The sequence below is a fragment of the Zea mays genome, chromosome 10 (assembly GCF_902167145.1).
Source record: "Zea mays cultivar B73 chromosome 10, Zm-B73-REFERENCE-NAM-5.0, whole genome shotgun sequence".
NCBI classification, from domain to species: domain Eukaryota; kingdom Viridiplantae; phylum Streptophyta; class Magnoliopsida; order Poales; family Poaceae; genus Zea; species Zea mays.
Window position 1 is genome coordinate 138098106 of NC_050105.1, and position 18459 is coordinate 138116564.

General features: G+C 46.2%; 3 protein-coding genes across 4 annotated transcripts; 2 read left to right on the plus strand and 1 right to left on the minus strand.

Annotated features, from left to right (window-relative positions):
* The first annotated feature begins 1366 nt into the window (after positions 1-1366).
* LOC100280112 (E3 ubiquitin-protein ligase PUB23) lies at positions 1367-2832 on the plus strand. Its single transcript, NM_001153049.1, has one exon. The coding sequence runs from the start codon at positions 1508-1510 to the stop codon at positions 2735-2737; it is 1230 nt and encodes a 409-aa protein (NP_001146521.1). The 5' UTR covers positions 1367-1507; the 3' UTR covers positions 2738-2832.
* Positions 2833-4813: 1981 nt separating this feature from the next.
* Positions 4814-12375, minus strand: LOC100279610 (putative RING zinc finger domain superfamily protein). Of its 2 annotated transcripts, none has more exons than NM_001357900.1 (10): positions 12031-12375; positions 11794-11902; positions 8063-8121; positions 7017-7098; positions 6758-6878; positions 6642-6683; positions 6003-6521; positions 5367-5474; positions 5063-5263; positions 4814-4971 (listed from the first exon to the last, which is right to left on the minus strand). In NM_001357900.1, exons 1-10 carry the CDS (start codon positions 12218-12220, stop codon positions 4939-4941), a joined length of 1464 nt encoding a protein of 487 aa, NP_001344829.1. In that variant the 5' UTR covers positions 12221-12375; the 3' UTR covers positions 4814-4938. The 2 variants fall into 2 exon arrangements, with proteins under 2 accessions (NP_001344829.1, NP_001146078.1); NM_001152606.2 differs by lacking the exons at positions 11794-11902; positions 12031-12375 and adding exons at positions 8989-9064; positions 9212-9574 and having other exon boundaries at positions 4822-4971.
* Positions 12376-12655: 280 nt separating this feature from the next.
* On the plus strand, positions 12656-14626 carry LOC100304215 (uncharacterized). Its single transcript, NM_001165665.1, has 4 exons — positions 12656-12731; positions 12857-12896; positions 13002-13117; positions 13240-14626. Exons 1-4 carry the CDS (start codon positions 12693-12695, stop codon positions 14287-14289), a joined length of 1245 nt encoding a protein of 414 aa, NP_001159137.1. The 5' UTR covers positions 12656-12692; the 3' UTR covers positions 14290-14626.
* Positions 14627-18459: the final 3833 nt, after the last annotated feature.

The window sequence follows — 18459 nt, forward strand, 5'->3', positions numbered from 1 at the left end:
CTTCAACCAGAGAGCAGCGGCAGTCTTCTCTGCCAGAACCTCCTGCAGAATATTGTTAGACAGATGAAGGTGAATATGTGCGAGCGCCTTACGATCCTTGCGCTTCTCCTCATCAGTCCACGTCCTGGCATCCTTGTTGCCAAATCCATCTAGGGCATCATCCAGGTCGCGATCAGATTGCGAGAGAATTGCCCGCATCTTCACCTGCCACAGCGAGAAACGCGTGTCGAGATCCAGCAGCGGAAGATCGTACTTCATTGTCGTCGACATCCGTGCACCGGCAGGAAACCCTAGCACACCGATCACCAAACAACCAAAGCTCCGATACCACTTGTTATAAATAAATGCGACACAAATAGGATCAATCACAGAGAAGACACAGATTTAACGTGGAAAACCCCTCCAAAGTGAAGGGGAAAAAACCACGGGCGCCGGCCGGCAACTTCTCACTATTTTTGGGTGGTTACAGATCGCAGGAGATTTACAATAGAGATAGATATCTCCTGCGGCTTACAAAGATATTTATAGAGGTGAAACCCTAAAACGATAGAGATAGATATCTCCTCCCGGCGACGGGCCTCCGCTTCACTCGCCAACTTGGCCGCCTTCTTCAGAATTTGGATCACAAACTCAACAGCTAACATTTGCATCAGTCAACAGTTTTCCTTTGCCATCACAATCTGAATCTGTCGTGCAATCGCAAGGTCAGAGGGCATGCCTGCCTGCAAGTGCAAATCCAGTTGCGAGTAGACACCTCGCGGTGAGCAACCGTCGCCCACCAGATTGCTTGCTAAAGTCGACGCCCACCAGATTGCTCGTTTGCTCAAGTCGACGCCCATCGAATTCATGCAACTCATGAACTCAAGTCCTGGCTTATCCGTCGAAATCCCTTTTTTTCTTTTTCTTTTTTGCGTTACAGTCTTGAGTCTGGAGGTCTTGGCCAATCGATGCCGGCCTGCCATTGTTTTAGGTGCCACCTTGCCCTCAATATGTAAGCATCGCTTACTTTTGTGGCCATCTGACTTCTGACCACAGCTCATGTTGCATCTAATAATACTAATTTATGAAAATTATATATGGCACCAATTAACCACACTATAAGAAATATATTTCATGTTGCATACTAATTTGGTGTCATAAAATCTTGACGTTCTTTTCTGTAAATACAGTCAAACTCAAAGAGAATTGGCTTAAGGTAACTTTAGAAATTGTTTTATTTGAGGACAGAGTGAGCAGTAGTAGTTACTAATTTATGCCCTATTCAGTCTGAGTTGTTCGACGGGCTAGCACGACATCTGCATTATATTACACCTAAATGCAGATATAAAATCCATACCCCGTACCCCTGGCCCTGGGCCCTGATCCCCTCCAGCCGTCCAGCGTCCCTCTCATACATGCTGCATTGTTTTCTGTATAAACCTGAAGCCAAGAATCCTGCTTGAGTTTTGATTGGTTGCCAGTTTGCAGCTGCTTGGGTTGTGCCGCAGATAGAGATCGATTCTAGGTGATGGCCATGGAGGAGCCGCCTCAGCTGTTCTTGTGCCCCATCTCCATGGAGCTGATGGAGGACCCCGTCACGGTGTCCACCGGCGTTACCTACGACCGCCGCAGCATCGAGCGGTGGTTCTTCAAGTACGGCAAGACGACGTGCCCGGCCACCATGCAGCGGCTGAATTCCTTCGGCCTCACGCCCAACCACACTCTCAAGCGCGTCATCTCCACCTGGCTTGACCGCGCCTCCTCCTCGTCGTCGAGCACGCCGCTGCGTAACAATCTGGCGCGGGAAAAGCTACCGTCGTTGCTCGCGAGCATTGAGGCCACGCCGTTCAAGGTCACCGCGCTCAAAAACCTCAGGTGCTGCATGGACGGAGACGTGGCAGCGCAGGAGGACTTCGTCGCCTACGGCGGCATCCAGATGCTCGGACGCGTCATGACACAGGCGTTGGCGGAGAGCTGCGCCGGTGGAGACTTCTCGGCGTTCCGGACGTGTGAGGAGGCCGGCGCCGTCCTCGCCACGCTCCCTCTCTCCGACGACGCGTCGGTGGAGCTCGTGCTCAAACCCGAGTGCATGAAGCCCGTGGTCGCGGTAGTGCAGCGCGGCAGCGCCGAGTCTAGGCTGCACGCCATGGCCATCCTCGCCAAGATCTCCAGTGCCAGCGGCGCCGACCGTGACTGGACGCCTGGTGTAGACGTCGAGGACCTTGTCAAGTCCCTTCTCGAGCTCCTGTCGGACGGTGCCTCAGCGAAGCTGAGCTCCCGCGCGCTCGACGTGCTCCTCGACGTCATGGCGCGCTCCCGCGGCGCTCGGCGTGCCAAGGCCGTCGAGGTAGGCGCGGTCTGCGTGCTCGTGGAACTCCTCCCCGACGCCAGCCGCCGCGTCGCTGAGCGCGCGCTGCTCCTACTCAAGCGTATGTGTAAGTGCCCCGAGGGCCGGCTCGCCTTCGCGGACCACGCGCTGGCGGTGTCGGCCGTGGCGCGGACGATGCTGCGCGTGTCAGGCCTCGCCAGCAGGCTTGCCGTCAGCGTGCTGTGGCTGGTGGCGTGCGCGGTGACGCCCGCGGAGAGGGTGCTGGATGACATGCTGATGAGCGGCGGCGTGGCGAAGCTGCTGGCGCTGCTGCAGGTGGAGAACTCCGCGTCGACCAAGGAGAAGGCGGCGAAACTCCTCAGGATGCACGGCGCGTTCTGGAGGCAGTACCCGTGCTTCCCCACCGGAGCAACTCCAAGAGGTTGCTAAAAATTATTTCCAAAATCTATGTATTGAAGACTTCACTAAAAAATATTTTCCCCAAAATATTGTCTTGCCACAGTAGTTTCTTAATATTTAACACTCAAAAATTTAAACCAATGACACATCAATAGAACAAAATGATGGTGAGCTGGTCTAAGTTGCGAAAGCACATCAGCGACGAGCTTGGTAGGCCAGTAGGCAAGACGGAGACCAGCTCCGAGAAGCCGCGTCAAGGCAAGCCTATGAGGCGGTCGCGGAAGGGAGGCATAACCGGGCAACCGACCCATGACGCGGAGGCGCTCGACGAGGCCGATGCCAAGCAGGAGGCCAAGCAGGAGAGCGGCGGCGGAACACACACGCATGGCCACTCGGGGCAACCATATACTTCGGCTGGACATGGACAGCATATGCACAGCTAGGGACTGACCCAGGAAAAAAATTAGGAGGGACTGAACTCTCCTTCTACATTGTATCATATGCACAGCTCGTTCTGGAGGCAGATGGAGAGCTTGGCCACAGGTGGCGGGGAGCGCGATTCGGCTGGCAGGCACCCCTCTGCGAACGCTACCAGAGGGCGTCCGTGTGCAGGTTGCGGGTGCGCGGAGCGGCAGTGTCGCCGCGCGTGGTGGCTGTTGGGCTTTGGCTGGAACAGTTGGAAGGGAGAGGGCGAGAGAGGGAGGCACAGGGAGGAGGGAAGGGAGGGAGATGACGGATCAACGGTGGAGACCGGTGAGAGAGACGACGCGGAGAGTGGAGGCTGTGGAGCGAGGTGGGAGGCGAGGTGTAACTGGATCGGGGCTGTTGCGAGTAGGGATTAAAACGGACGTAAAAAAATCTAATCCTTTTTACATTTGATCCTTTCGTTTTCGTATTTGTGAAAAAATATAAAAACGGGACGAAAACAAGAGAGCGTCTATTCTATCCACCATTTTTGTGGGATCTCCTTATTTTCCAAATTTAATCCGTATTTATTCCGTATTTAAGAAAGCCGGGTTGAACCCAATATACATTAGTGCACAAACTAAAGCCTCATATTCTTAAGTAATATATTATAACATAAGTGGTCATTCTAGTCACCCGATCTCCTCAATGACAAGTGGTCTAAAGGCTCAAATAACATTGACCATAGCTATATATACACCACTAGCAAGCAAACAATAACGAAATGTTGTCTCTCTATATCTATTTGTTTCATGTTATTACCCTCCTAGTTAGTCATCAATATCATGTGTGCTTGTATTAAATTATAAGTTTTTGCATAATATTTCCGCTCCCGTTCGTTTTCATACACTCGTTTATCTCGCTCTCGTTTCCGTTCCCGGCTATTCTGAACTCGATCCTGTGTTAAAATGCGGGAACAAAAACATAAGAGAGGTTTTTCCATCCGTTTTCATCCCTAGTTGTGAGCAGTTGAAGAAGAGAAGGCAAGAAAGAGAGAGGTATGTGGAGGGAGGAGAGGATGACAGGTTGATTGAAGGAAATCCGAAGGGTATTTCTGCAAAAATGACGACACAAAGAAGTTATCACTTAAATACAGTATTAAATATAGTAGAGATGAAATATTTTGTTGCTGCTCAATTGAGAAGGCTTAAAATATGTAAGTATAAATCAATTATCGTGGGTACTTAATTGTTATTGTTTAAAAGTGTATATTGAGTAAAAACCTGACCCAGCAAACCCCGATGGATTCAGGTGTAGGTTTAGAATTGCACCGATAACCTAGGAAACCCCAACGGATTCGGGTGTAGGTTTAGAATTGCACCGATCACAAACAGATTTAGGTAGAACAGATTTAGGTAGACTCCACTGGTATAATCACGAGAGGTTTTTTTCTTCACCTGACCCGAACCAGATTCATTATCATCCCTAGTCTTGTTAAGGTGAACCGCAAGTTAGAAATTAGATAAGTTGAAGATGGAGGACGGAGGTGCTGAAGGAAAGAACGAGTTGGTTTTATGTTATAATAATAATCAGCTTCTGATTTCCCATCCTGCCATCGACTCGCATAAATGAACAGTACATAGCATACAACTGGGTTCACCTACTGAGGTCATTTGCTAATCAGTTCATTATGTATATTACAAAGATGGTAAATTAACTTAGCATGACCAATGAGAAAAACAGCGTCAACATTGTTCACATCGAACATTTTTTTTACACAAGGACAGTATGACTTCATAAATTGATAGCTGAGGATAAAAACTGATCTACTCCCGAGTTCTCAAAGCATATCGTAACTCCTGGCATTAAAGACAAGAACACAGTGTATCAACGGAACAAGACCAAGCAAGCAAGGATAATCGCATTAAATCTGTTAAGACTGGATCTTACCATATCACCGTTGCTAGAGACAAATGAAGGATGAAGCTCCGAAACAAGTTTTTCTTCGTTCAGTCTTTCCAAGTCATCAAATGGACGTGATTTTGCCTCACCTGTACTGGAAGGCCTCGAGCCAACACTTACACGGTGGCGGTCCATCCTTATGTACATCTCAAGTTCTTCGACTTCACAAGACAACTGAAGAGCAACGAACTGAAATAACACGATTTCACATCTTCTGTTATTTTTAGGTCCAACTGAGTAAACGAGTAATGTCCATAAACCAAGCAAGATGTTCACTGAGACAATCAATTACCTGTGCAAGATGTTTAATGGACAAGGTTGGTCGACAGCTTAGATAAGGCTTTTCCAAGTTAGGTATGGTTTGTCCATCGACAGGAAGGAGAAGAAGAAACAACTGAAACTGCAAAACAGAAATATGAACAGTTCAGCAGACCTGGCTTTTTTTTTGAAAGGGAGAGGCAAAAGACTTGCCTCTCCAATATATTAGGAGTAGAACTAACAGGAAATTACAAGAAACCGAAACGACTTACAAGACTACAAGCAAACTCCTGAACCAACCTACTGAGCAGACCTATTAGCCCGCCGGACCATGGAAACAACCAACTAACTCCATTTACAGGTTTACGTTAAGCTCATCTGGACAGAACTACTGGAGCATGGAAGAAATATACAATAGAGATATACGTCTGGTGTGACAAAAGACCAGCGACCCTTTCCTACTTTTTCCCTTGAAGAGCAGAGGCAAAAGGAAAAGGCAAGCAACACCGTCGAAACAGGACATGGACATGAAACTTGCTGTTTTGTTTACGTTCAAAAACTTGCTGTTTTGTTCCTCTTTAAAGAGTTGTTCGCTGAAAACATGTTTTGGTTCATGTAACTGTGAGAAAATACTATGTCCAAAAGAACATACACACAAAATGAAAAATACCTCTTTATCCATTTCATCAGCAGTATGGAGGTAATCAACCAATTTTGCAATGCGCCCACTCCTTCCAGTCCTGCCATTTGAACCAACACTGCCATGTCGATTTTGGCTCCGTGCACCATTTTTCCCCCAAGCAAGCATTTCTCCCTGCAACGGAGAGGTGGCTAAAATTTCTTTTCCACCAACTAATTCATCATTCTCCTCAAAGCTGTAGTCGATACTGCCAATGGTTCCAGCAGGTGATCCTTGTGGTCCAGACCTCTTCCTGCATCTTTTCTGTCTTAAATCTGGAGAATGATCATCAGCAGAAGATTGCTCTCTGATTGTCTCTTTGGAATTTCCTTCTCCACTTTCCTCCTCAGAAGAGCCAGTAGGGGCAATATCAGGGGGAATGGTTCTAACTCTCCCCCGTGTTCTCCTGTACTTCCTTGCAAAGGCGGTTGCAGTTGCTTTTGCCATGGAACGTTTCTTACCAATTGCGTCAGACTGTCTTCTGAATGTTTCCTCAATGGTTTCTTGTATCTTTAATGAATAAAATAATGGTGTGTTCATATTCATGGTTAAATATGGTACAAGAATGTAAAGAAATGAGTTTTGTATGTACAAATACAGTTCTGGTATTTCCAAAGCAGATGAGGTCACCTTTTTATTCCGAATCCTCTCCTGCTCACTGAAAGCAAATTCCTACAGTGAAAGCTAAATGAGGCTAAACAACAAACTACTAACTGATAATAAGGCTTATAGACATAAGACATCACCTCTTCCTCGTACTTATCAATATCTGGATACAGGGCTGCAATCAGTGCATCATAATTGGGATCATCCCTCAAAGAACGTCTGCTTGCACAATGGGTGCGACACGCTGGGCATTCGTTATTTCTGCGAAATCAGCATTATCTTTATTATCAGATATAATATAACACTATTTTATGAATTGAGACAAAATTAAACTGTGAATTCTACTTGTTAAAATTGATTGTGACACAATTTTAGAGAAAATGATGCTTGCCACCATACCCTAGTCGCATAGATTTGTCGATGCAGTCTCTACAGAACCGGTGCAAACATTCCATAACTGTCCTTGTCTTCCGGATAATGCCTGCAAAATAGAACAGCAAATGGTCCAAATCAAGCAATGAAATTGCCAAACTTCGAACATGTAAATAGTTAGTTACAAACATATTTTCTAGTTGGATTTGCTAGGGTTTCATCAAATTTGTTCCTTAGCTTAAGATTAATATACAACCACTTCAGTAAATTGTGCGACAGGTGATAAACAACATCATATGACCTATAGGAAATAAAACCATCATATGTGATACATGGTAGGTTTATACAAGAAAAATTAGAGATGAATTGACACTAGAACCAGAAGGGTTACAGCTAGTGGGTGTATTAAAATAGAGGAACTGTTGTGCAATCAAGTTTTCCATACAATCGCGGTGCAATCAAACTACCAAAAGTAAAGAAAAATTCTCAAACAATTTATAGTTTTATACATGCACTTCATTATTCACTCTACCAATATATCAAGTATTAAATTTCAAGTTTAATTCATCCTATATTAAGAGATATAAAAAATGCTATTCAATATCAAGGATTAAAAATGATAGAATTTCCTCTTTTTATCTCTCTTAACATAGGATGATGGATATAGACTTTAAATCTGATATACTAATAGAGTAAATAATGTCTTAATTACTTCTATAGAATTTTAAAGAATTGTTCATGACTTTTGGTAGTTTAATTGTATGGGAAACTTAATTACACAACAATTTTTTCCATTAAAATAAGGACGACAATAAAGGACCACATCTAATCAAACATTTACATTTGGGGTGATCCATAAAAAATGACACGTATATGCTACAAGTCAGCCATATTATCGTGCTACAAATAACAGGAAGATGAGTTTATACTAGCAAACAGCTAATGCAGAAAATTCATTACAGAAACATGGCTACTTTATTTGAATGCTTCAGTCATGCGAGAAAACTGAAGAATGAGTGAACGACAATGTAATAACAAAAACACTAAAGCATATTGAGAAAGGATATTCTCACCTAAGCAGATAGGGCACTGAACCTCCTTCCGTATCTCTGCTAATTTCACTAGCATAAACCTGAGAGAGACAGAACAGTGCACTATAAGCTTCAGACCATGTAAAACATCAAATATTCCAAAGTCCACAAACCTGAATAATGATCTTCAATCTATGTAGCACAGTGAAATGCATGTAAATATAAAGAAATGTAGCATCTGTTTTTCTTATTTTAATTTGAAAGCAAAAAAGACATAGCTAGTTTATCAACCTACACAAAGATCACGTAACACAGGAGGAGGTGAAGGTCGATCTTTAAGTAAAAAATGAATACTGAACTAAGTATTCAACTATACAAAAGGTATGAGTACTGTAGTCCCAGTAAAAACTTTGTTGAGACTGAAGCCGAGCTGCAGAATACATATTTCACCTTATAGATTTCTAACGCATGTGCATTGCCGATTGGAAAACATGTGCATTACAAGTCGGAACTGGCAACTCCTCCAGCGTACAGCACAAACACACAAAACATGCAAAACAGTGGTTCGAGCACGATAAGCGCACTACACAAACAGACAGCGCCGAGTCCCCAGCAGGCCGGCAATCTCAATCCCTGCTATGGCCTGCATCCCGACGGAAGCATGCATATGTCCATGCCATCGCATTCCTGTCTAGCTCGAACGCACATGAATACATGATCCATGTCCCGGTGCTTTTGCATAGATGCAACCTGATCACACGAACTAAGCAACCATTGCCCGAACGAGTCACCGGTTCCGGTATGCACTGCACCGCCTCTAACGAGTCACTGGCGGGCAATAGGCAATAGGCACCGCCACTCCGCGGGCAGGCCACAAGCATGCCGTAGAGTAGACAACCAAGGGGGTCCACGGGAATGGGATCGGAGAGATAGAGCGTGGAAGAGGCCAAGAGGGAGGGAAAGCTCACTCGTCGGTGCCGCCGCCGTCGCTCTGCGAGGATTCACTGTCGCCGTCCGCGCCGCCGTCACCCTCCGTGTCCGAATCTGCCAAACCCATCACAGCACAAGCCGCCTCTTAGCCATATCCGCGCGGTGATACAGAACGCGACATGCACATCGTGGGAACGAGATAGGACTATAGGAGGGAGGCCGGCCTCGATCTCGATGCCGTCGTCATCAAGCTTCACTCACCGTCTTCGAGTCCGCCCTGTGGCTCCGGGTCAGTCAACCTCGGCCTGCAGGCGCCCCTGCTCGGCAGCGGCGGGCGCCCTCCTCTTCCTTCTACGCCTCCACCGGAGGTGGCATCAGAGGTGGGAGCCGCCACGTCGCCGTGGGGTTTCGAAGACAGCGATGGGAACCGGCGCTTCTTTGCGGGCATTCTGGCTTTCTGCCCCTAGGTTGTTGGCTCTCGGTTTGCGGCGATGGGCTCGATGCGATGTCCCGCCGCCCCTGGCGAGACTGCGGTGCTTGGGACGGAGGTAGGGGAAGCGGTGTGGGTCGACGGGGCGGGGAGGATGAGCTGCCGAGATGGTCAGGTGGATGCGGGAGCCTGGAACTGCAAGGGAGGCGCCGAGGCGGAGAGGAAGAGGAAAATAAATAAACCAAGCCACCAAGGGCAGGGTTCGCGAAAGAAGAGGTGGTCGTTTTGTGGTAGGTTTACAGGCTTTGTTGGGGTCGTCTATCTCACTTGCTGGCTTGCTGCCGGTGGGGGCCGGCGCCTGCTGCTTCTCTGACTGGAAGCAGCAAGCGACGCACAACGCATGCAGGCGGGCCGCGGCCGGCTCCCCTACCGACGCTCCGCGTTCCCGGGGCTGCTGGGACTGGGACTGTCAGCTGTTACTCCGATTCTGCAAGTGACTACTCCCAGGCGAGGGCTGTATTTGCATACCGCTCGATCCACGTGAGAACGGAGAACGCACAGCACAGGTGTTTTGGTTTCAGATTAAGGCTGAGATTCCTGAACACGCACCAGGCAAAATCGCAGCTGCCTCACCGGCTTTGCGCGTCTTGTTCGGCACACAGGCGCCAATGTTCTCGGCTCCCCTCTGTGGCTCTGCTCTGCCGGCGGCCGGCGATGCGCGGTGCCTGCCTGTCTGGATGCTCCCCCAATGTTCATTTGCTTTGCTCAGGCTGCCGGTTCTCAACCAACCTTTCCAGTCTCTGGCGCCCGGCGGACTGGCGAAGATCAGTCTAGAGAGTGGACTCGCTTGTGGTTTATCTCTGTTCGTCAGTTTGTAGAACACGTTGAAGGCGAACCATCCCAGACCAAAACAGTGTAGACTCTAACGTCTGCATAGCTTACGGCAGGGGAGTCAAGAAAGGACAATTTTGATACTGCATGACAACAAACCAAACGACTTGCAACGGTGGCCAGTGGAACTGACAACTGAGCAAGCTACCGACATAATATACTAGCAAGGTAAGAAGACTGGAAAAGGAAGGTCCACTAAAAACAAATAAACCAAGGGTGTTCCTACGATGTGGATGTAGTCATGTAGCAGAAGTCAATTGCACTAGAGCCATGAAAATATTATTCTCCTTTGTTCCTGAAGACGCTAAGCATGCAAAGGAATGTTTTAGAATATGCAGCACTAACTAAGATATGTTCAGTTATCCACACAACTCTACTCCTGACAACATTGGTTATGTTGGCGTGCAGAGGTTACAAGCCCTCAATTCACCTGTTCAGTTTTGTTATCAAAAGGGTTGATCAGAGTTATAAAAAAAACTCTTCAGTTCATTAGGCTACAGATTAATTGTCAGGCACTCAGGCTGGTTGGTAAATGATAAGTGATGACGATATGCTAACTTTATTAGTTTTTCTCTAGTTTTTTGTTGTGGTTGGTACAGCGTTGCAAGTTTATATCTCACTGTGAACGTGTACTCCCTCGTGCTCCTATTTACTTAAGGATGCTGGAGGGAAGTGTTAGCCTTAGCCATATACCCCAGCCGGTCTTGCAGAGGACGGGCGCGCGATAGCATGGATGTCTGGTCGCGTAGATCGTGCGCTCGTCTGTTGAAAGATTGACTGGGATATATGGGCATATGGCTAACAGGAAGGATATGAAGGAGTAGCTAGTCTTCGGGATGAAAGGAAATGGTTGATGCTCTGAGCAAGAATCCAAACTCTAGAAGCTTCTGTTAGCAGAGGGCATAAACTAGAAGCCAATTTGATAGATATTAATGGCGCAGGAAAATAACACGCTCTTGCATTGCATCTCGCACTGTCAACTGAGAACCTGAAGAGGCCAGCGTGAGCTCGAGGGACTAGCATGAGATGTGACGGCCTTGGCGGCTACGCGCGAAAGCATTGCAGTACTGATAAGGATCGTGATGCTCCTGTTATACTCGCGGCCACAGGCCACAGCTGCGCCATCCAACGAGAACAGTCACCATGGTGGAAACATGCACACCGTCGAATGCCCAACTCCACGCAAGTTCAATGGTTCTAGCAGGGATCCACAACTCTTGCTGCCAGTGCCAGTGCTAGCTGGTGATCGGCTCGTGGACGCCATGACCAGAGGCTAATACTGAGAACAATCCAAATGAAGCAATCGTCGCGCACATTGTTCTACTAGTCTCCCCGGTTCACCGGATCCGCAGGCCTTGCTGGATGCCAGCGTGCAGCAATTACGAGCTGGAGCTAGCGGACATTAGCAAACTAGAATACTAGATACGAGGTAGTGACAGGGTCGTCGGATCGCCTTGACGGCCACGCGAAACAATCCGGGAGAGGTCGGAGAGGGTGAGAGATGACAGGGAGCGGCGCTTACTCATCCATGGTGCCGGCGCGCATAGGATGATAGGAACGACTCGATGTAGGTGTCGGTTCAGTCTCGTCTGCCGCGGCCACCCACCTGCTCGTCGTCGCGATCTGCGAAACTGCCCAAACAAAACGGAACATATCAGACATATCCACAAGTCCACAACCCAGGACAGCGTTATCGAAGACGACGTGTGGTGTTGGTGTGGGTCGAGAGACAGAGGCGCTGCAGCGCCGTTCATCTCACCACCGTCGCGAGGCTCCCGATGAGACGATCTCTCCTGACGCACGGACTTCCCATCCATCTCACGTGAGGCTCCGTCCCTGCTTCCGAGTTCCGACACCCGCTGGCGGGTGGCGGCGGCGTGACGCACTGCAACGCGGCCGTCGGAGTCGTCCGGGGTGGGCGACGAGATCAGGAGCTTCTGGGCGGGCATTTCGCGTCCAGGAGGACGCCCACCGACTCCTCCCGGCGGCTGCAGCGGCGTTCCTCCCCCGGGGCGCTGGGGAAGGAGGGGACGTTGGTTTCGTGGAGAGAGACGAGAGCGTGAGGAAAGGGTGGGTGTACAACTGCGTGGGCGCAGGGTAGAGGGAGACGGAGAATTGGAGACAGAACGAAGACGCGTTCGCGTTGGAGATGTGTAAAAAAACTAAAAGTTGGATTAGACTGTTATCGGCCCGGCCCACTTTATTCTGGCCTGTCGCGGGCTCGCCGCTTGCAGATTAGGCAAAAATCAAAATGATTTCCCGTTTGGCGGGCACCCCCGTCATTCCCGGGCATTTCGAATTTGAATTTTGATGAGAACGCCGAGCCCCGCCAGTGTCGTCAGTCATCACCAATTCACCAAGACTCACCAGCCCGCTCGTCGGCTCTCAGATCTACTATACCCGTCTAGACTCTGCTCCGCCATGGATGACAGCGCCGGCGAAGCCGATGGCCGAAGTCAGGTGAGCCGAAATCGTGGAGCCCTCCTTTCTTCTGCTCCCCAACCCTTATCGCGGTCAAGTACGGCACTCGCCGGGGGAATCGCTCCTCCAGGCCGCTCGCTCACCCGCGATTTCTGTTGTTGCAGGTTTACGTGTGCAGTTCGTACCCCCTTTCGTTCCCTTCCCGTGCGTTCCCTTCCATCCCTCGCGAACCTTAGCGTTTTCTTGGCGCGTCGATTTTGGATCTCTGACTGTGCTGACGCTTTGTTGGGCGTTTTGTTTCTTCGTCAGAGCCGCCGGACATCAAGAATTGGTTCTCGAGCTATGTTTATGACTCTCCTGAGGTTACGGAGCATGTTGCTGATCACGACGGCGGCGACGGCAGCGAGACCCAAGACCCATTCGAGGTAATTATTATTTTTCGCTGCCAATCTCATCCTCCTACCTATTAGGCTATTAGCCCAGCTAGCTGTATACTTTGGTTTCGTTACCGTGTACCCAGCATTCGTCATTAAAACGTTCTCTCCAGGATGGTGGAGTTGCTTTGACAGAAAGTGGTTTTGGAGGCCAATCTGAGCCTGAGAATTTTCCTAGAAAATATTTGGTCCCGGTCGATGGGAATGCGACGAAGCCCGCCCCCAAAAGGAAGCAAAGCCTGCGGGCGTTGTTTGGAGCGAGTTTTCTTAGTGAGGTTGAGGAAGTTAATGCAACTGAAAGTCATGGTCTGTTCCCTGTGCAGCTAAATGCACTGAAGCACGTGCCAGATTGTAGAAGCCTTCCTCTTAATGAAATATGTGAGACGCATTCAGAAAAAATAGATTGCACAACAAGCTTGCCTGATGCTACTAGACATAGCCAAGAAGCCACAATTGAGCACAAGGCGCTGGTCAATTTTGATCGTATTAGTTCAGCTGACACTCGAGAAAGCACCCCTGCAGATGAGGAGGTTGAGAGTAAAACGTCTGCTAACTGTGATGATGCACTTTTGGCTGATACTGGAGAAGGCTTTGCAGAAGACATCAACGGCCATATTGAATTGCCTGGCAGTTTTAACAATATCACTCGAGCTGGGACTGGGGAAAAGATCCAAGATGGTGTTGACCACAGCACACATATTGTTAGTCGCAACAGACCCAGTTTAGCTGAGACTGAAGATAATTGTGCATTACGCGAAACTGACAGTGAAGAGAATTCTCCCCTAGGGGAAGCTGACCGCTGCAAGCTTTCATCAGACAGTAAAAGGCGACAAGAAATAGTTGCATCAGATGGTTTTATCGCTGTAAAGAGGAAAAGGAAGCAACCAGAGGAACACATAACAAATAAAAATCTGAGGCACCTAACTGGGGGAGAGAAGCAAAAGAGGAACTTAAAAGAGAATGTCAGCATTCCAGACCAGAAGGTTTTGGTCCAAGAGCAAACCAGACGTCCCTTGGCGGATAGGACTAATTTTTCAGAAGTAAACGCATCTCCAGCACCAGAGCCGAGCAGCAAATGGAAGTGTCCTCGCAAAGGCAAGCCCTATGTTGGTCGTCCAATGAAGCAGCTCCGGTTGGGGCAGTGGGTGCGCCGTATGAATTGACACCTCAACGTCTGCATCCTGTTCAGAAGAGTATGCATCATCAAGTTGACAGTTTGGACCAGTTTCAGCTCTTCCAGTCTGTAGGAGCGCATGTCGCTCAAGTAGGACTAGATCATTATAATATCTTTATGGTTGTAGCTATCTTCTTGTGCTACTGCTATCCCAGTACAATTTTTTCATAGCACCAGGGTACGTATCAGCAGAAGACCGAACTGAGACAAATTAAATGATGGGTACCAAATTCTGTAAATCTTGTTTTCAGATGAGATTCTATGTTTTTTTGTTGATGTTTTGCGAATCTCTGTTGATATTAGAATACATGGGTGAACTTAGAACTTGTAGAAGTTAGCTATATCATGCAATCTATCAATTGTTTATCTATATATATTATATGGAGTGGTGTATGTTTGTATCTATGTTTATGTCTAGAATAATGTTGTTTTTGAAATGGAGCAAGAAATCTGGAATGAATAGATCAAATAGGGAATATGTCATACCTCAATAATAAAGACGACTGTGATTTACCATCCGTCTTTAAAAAACCGATTTGTAGAGATAGCTCTGAATTCAGAACCATCTTTGAAAATACAGTTACTAAAGATGGATAGGCAACTACCTCTGTAAATCGCTGATGCATAGAGGTGCCTATAGAGGCATCCCAGTCTCCCAGTGGCGGACCCAGCTGCTATGTTTAGGGTGTGCCAAGAAAAAAATAAAAAAACAAACAAAAAACAAGGATCAACAAGACTCAAACCTTGACCACCAAGTTCAAAATATAGCACTTACACCACTATGCTAACTACACTTATGTGATCTTAGGATGTGCCGTGGACCATATGGACCACCCGCTGGGTCCGCCTCTGCAGTCTCCTAAAATAAAGAAAACTAGTGTTTTGGTACTTTGATTGTAGAAAAAACAAAGTAAAAATATAGAATTTCTATTCACGCTCTTTGGTTCGCAAGATTTTTTTTATAAAAAATATAGAAAATTTTCCATCGATTACGTAGAAAAAATTATAGAGAAACAAATCCACTAAAACATTGGCAATAAAACTATCAAGAAACTAATTATGGAGCCTGGGTGGGTCTGGTCACAGTAGGCAATGGCAACAAGACGCTCTTTTGGAAATCCAATTGCATCACTGGGAGGTTATCTTGTAAGAGCAGTCTCAACACTCAATGTCATTTAGTTTTTTATAGCATTAATAGAACTACCACATAAACAATTTGGTGACATGACAAGAAAATTAATTAGAAAGAGGAGGAAATGGTTTTCTCATGAGAAATTAGGTCTACACACAACGAAGACACAAGAAACCATTTTTTGGTGTTGGGTAGGGGGAGTAAGCATCCAGTTTCCATCCGTGGATCCCACACGCAGCTCAGTGACAGTCTCGTCACATCCACCTTTATTACGACATCACAACAAAAAATTAGCGTTGGAATTTATAGTTTCTATAAATGATTTTTTAGTGAGGTGATGACAGATATGGAAAGCACTTAGTAGTTTCTTGGTTGTGATTGCTCTAATATTGCTCTATCCCTTTTAAAAAACAAATCATAAGAACATCACGGTCAAAAGAGGACTTACTGAAAATAAATGAACCACCAATTAACATGTAGTCGATTCAGGTAGGTACTAAATGCAAGAATTTGTGTCACTTTGGGAAGCCATCAAAGAGATGCTGCAAGTGAATGAAGCTCAAATTCTAAACTGCTATTGTGGCCGCATCACTTACCAAGGTCAGCTTAGTGGGAGCATGTCTAGAATTAAAGTTGAAGCCATATGGAAAATAAAACCGTGTCTAAATGTCGTTTTTCGCATGGATCCTCCTATATGAGAAGATCATCACAACAAATAATCTGCAAAAGAGGGAGTGAGACCACAACCCTATTTGTACTCTGTCATATAGAACCAAAAACTTCGAAACACCTATACAAAAATTGCAGTTACTCAAAAAGCATTTGAAGATTTTGTTACAATGGTTCGAACTTACCTCCCTTGCTTACGTGAACCATGATGGTTATATACATATCTGGTGGAGAAGGTGTAGACTTAGAGTTAATAAACCAAGGCTAAGGATTTTCGATGGGCTAATGGTATATTTTTGGTGGAATATATGGAAAGAAATGAATAGAAGGATTTTTCAAAATTCTAAAAAAGATCGTCTCGTCGTCGTCTATCTCATCAAAGTTGATAACTTACAATACAATGTGGCATACTTAGTCTTTGTTTAACGGGTCTATAGTTGTTTTCTTTTGAGTCGTTGTGTTTTGTTTTCCCTTTTTCCAGAGTTGTTGTAGTCAAGCCCTTGGAGGGCAGGCTAGGTAGTCCCTATAATTAGTGTTCTTTTTTACTTCTCCGTCTTTAAATTGGATTTTGTAATAAGTGAACGTTATATGCGGAACAAAGAGGCGAAAACCATGTTCCATTATTAAAAAAAATATTTAATTGAATTACAGCGACTCTCTTGTCGCCTTTAAAAAAAACAAATCCCACTAAAGTCTCGTTGTTTCATATTTTCTATGTTTCTCTGATAAGTTATCAAACACCTTATCATATAAAAGTTTCATTTTTTATTCACCTATCTTGTACATACATTTTAATTTTTATGTGTTTTTAAACCTCCGCTTAAGAATCTAAAAAAATCTTCTATTTAAGGCTGTTTGCAGCACAGACTACACAGTTTATACAATGAAAGTTGATTTGAAATAAGACAGTCTAACCTTCCTCAGCTCACCACTCCCATGTGCATCCATACGACCGACCATACCCGACAGAAAAAACCGAATTTTTTGTATTTTAGCCCTTAAACAGAAGTAAATTCACGTTTAGACTAAAAAAATTTTAAATGCAGTTTTGGACCCTTAGCTCGGCGCCACAGCCTGTGGCGCCGAGGTAACATAGCTCGGCGCCACAGCCTGTGGCGCCGAGCTGTGACGTGGCCGCAACGGCTAGCTGCGTCCAGGGCTGACCTGGCGCTGACGTGGCGGCGGCGCGGCCTCGTAGCTCGGCGCCACAGATCTTGGCGCCGAGCTACGAATTCCTATAAAAACGCCCGCGCGGCTGGCCGAGAGCAGCTCATTTCATCCCATTTCCAAACTTCGTAAAAATTTCCTGGATTCAAAGATTTGAGTTGGTTCACTTCGTAGACCAAGGTATGATTTCGAACTGATTCACTTTCATCCCATTTCCAAAGATTTGAGTTGGTTCACTTTTGTATATTAGGTTTTTAGTTTAATAATTTGTATACACCTATTATATTATCATTTCGATTATTAGTTTGTGTAAACTTATTATAAAGCATATTAGGTATAAGTGATAATTATAATCGTTTATTAGATGAAAGACATGTACCGAGAGGCGTTGTGGCAGAAGAGAGGTCGTTCTCGGGAGTTATATCCGGACGTATCTAGTAAGGATGCTCCTGTTCCTCCTGAACTCCCCGTGCCTAACTGTGACTGTGGCAGACTGGCTTGGGTACATCAATCACAACATCCAGACACGGCTGCTCGCTGCTACTACCTTTGTGGCACTTTGGACGTACGTAGCTTATGACTTATCACTTAATTTTGTTCGCATTCATTTTTTTGTAGATATGTAATAGTGCATCTTTCCATTATTTTAGGGACATGAGAGGTGTTTCTTTTTCCAATGGATCGATGGTCCTGATAAATTTGACCCTCGATATCTTCTTTTCGTTAATTGGTTGAGTGGAAAGACCACCTCCTCCCCCGAATCCTCCACCAATGACGGATGAGGAGAAGGAGGTAGCAACAGAAAGACGGATGGACTCACCGCCTCGATGCGATTGTGGAGACCGTGCTGTCATCGACGAAGACTATGACAAGCAGTTCTGTTGTCCGAACATTGATTATGTGAGCCCATTGATACGCTAAATGTATAAACTAGTTTTTATTTACAATAAATTACTAATTTTTTCTCTTGCAGCCATACGGGTGGCGTAAGTGTCGTTTCAGAGAGTGGTTGTATGGTCCTTTGTCCCATTGGCCAGAGCCAGAGGTAAAGGAAAAGAGATACATGGGGTGGGCGGCAGAAGAGGTCAAATTTGATCCAGTACTCTGCAAATGTGGTATTGAAGCTAAGTATGGATTAGTTCCTTCGGAGCTTGGTGTTGGATATTTTTGTGGACATATGGTCGATTACGA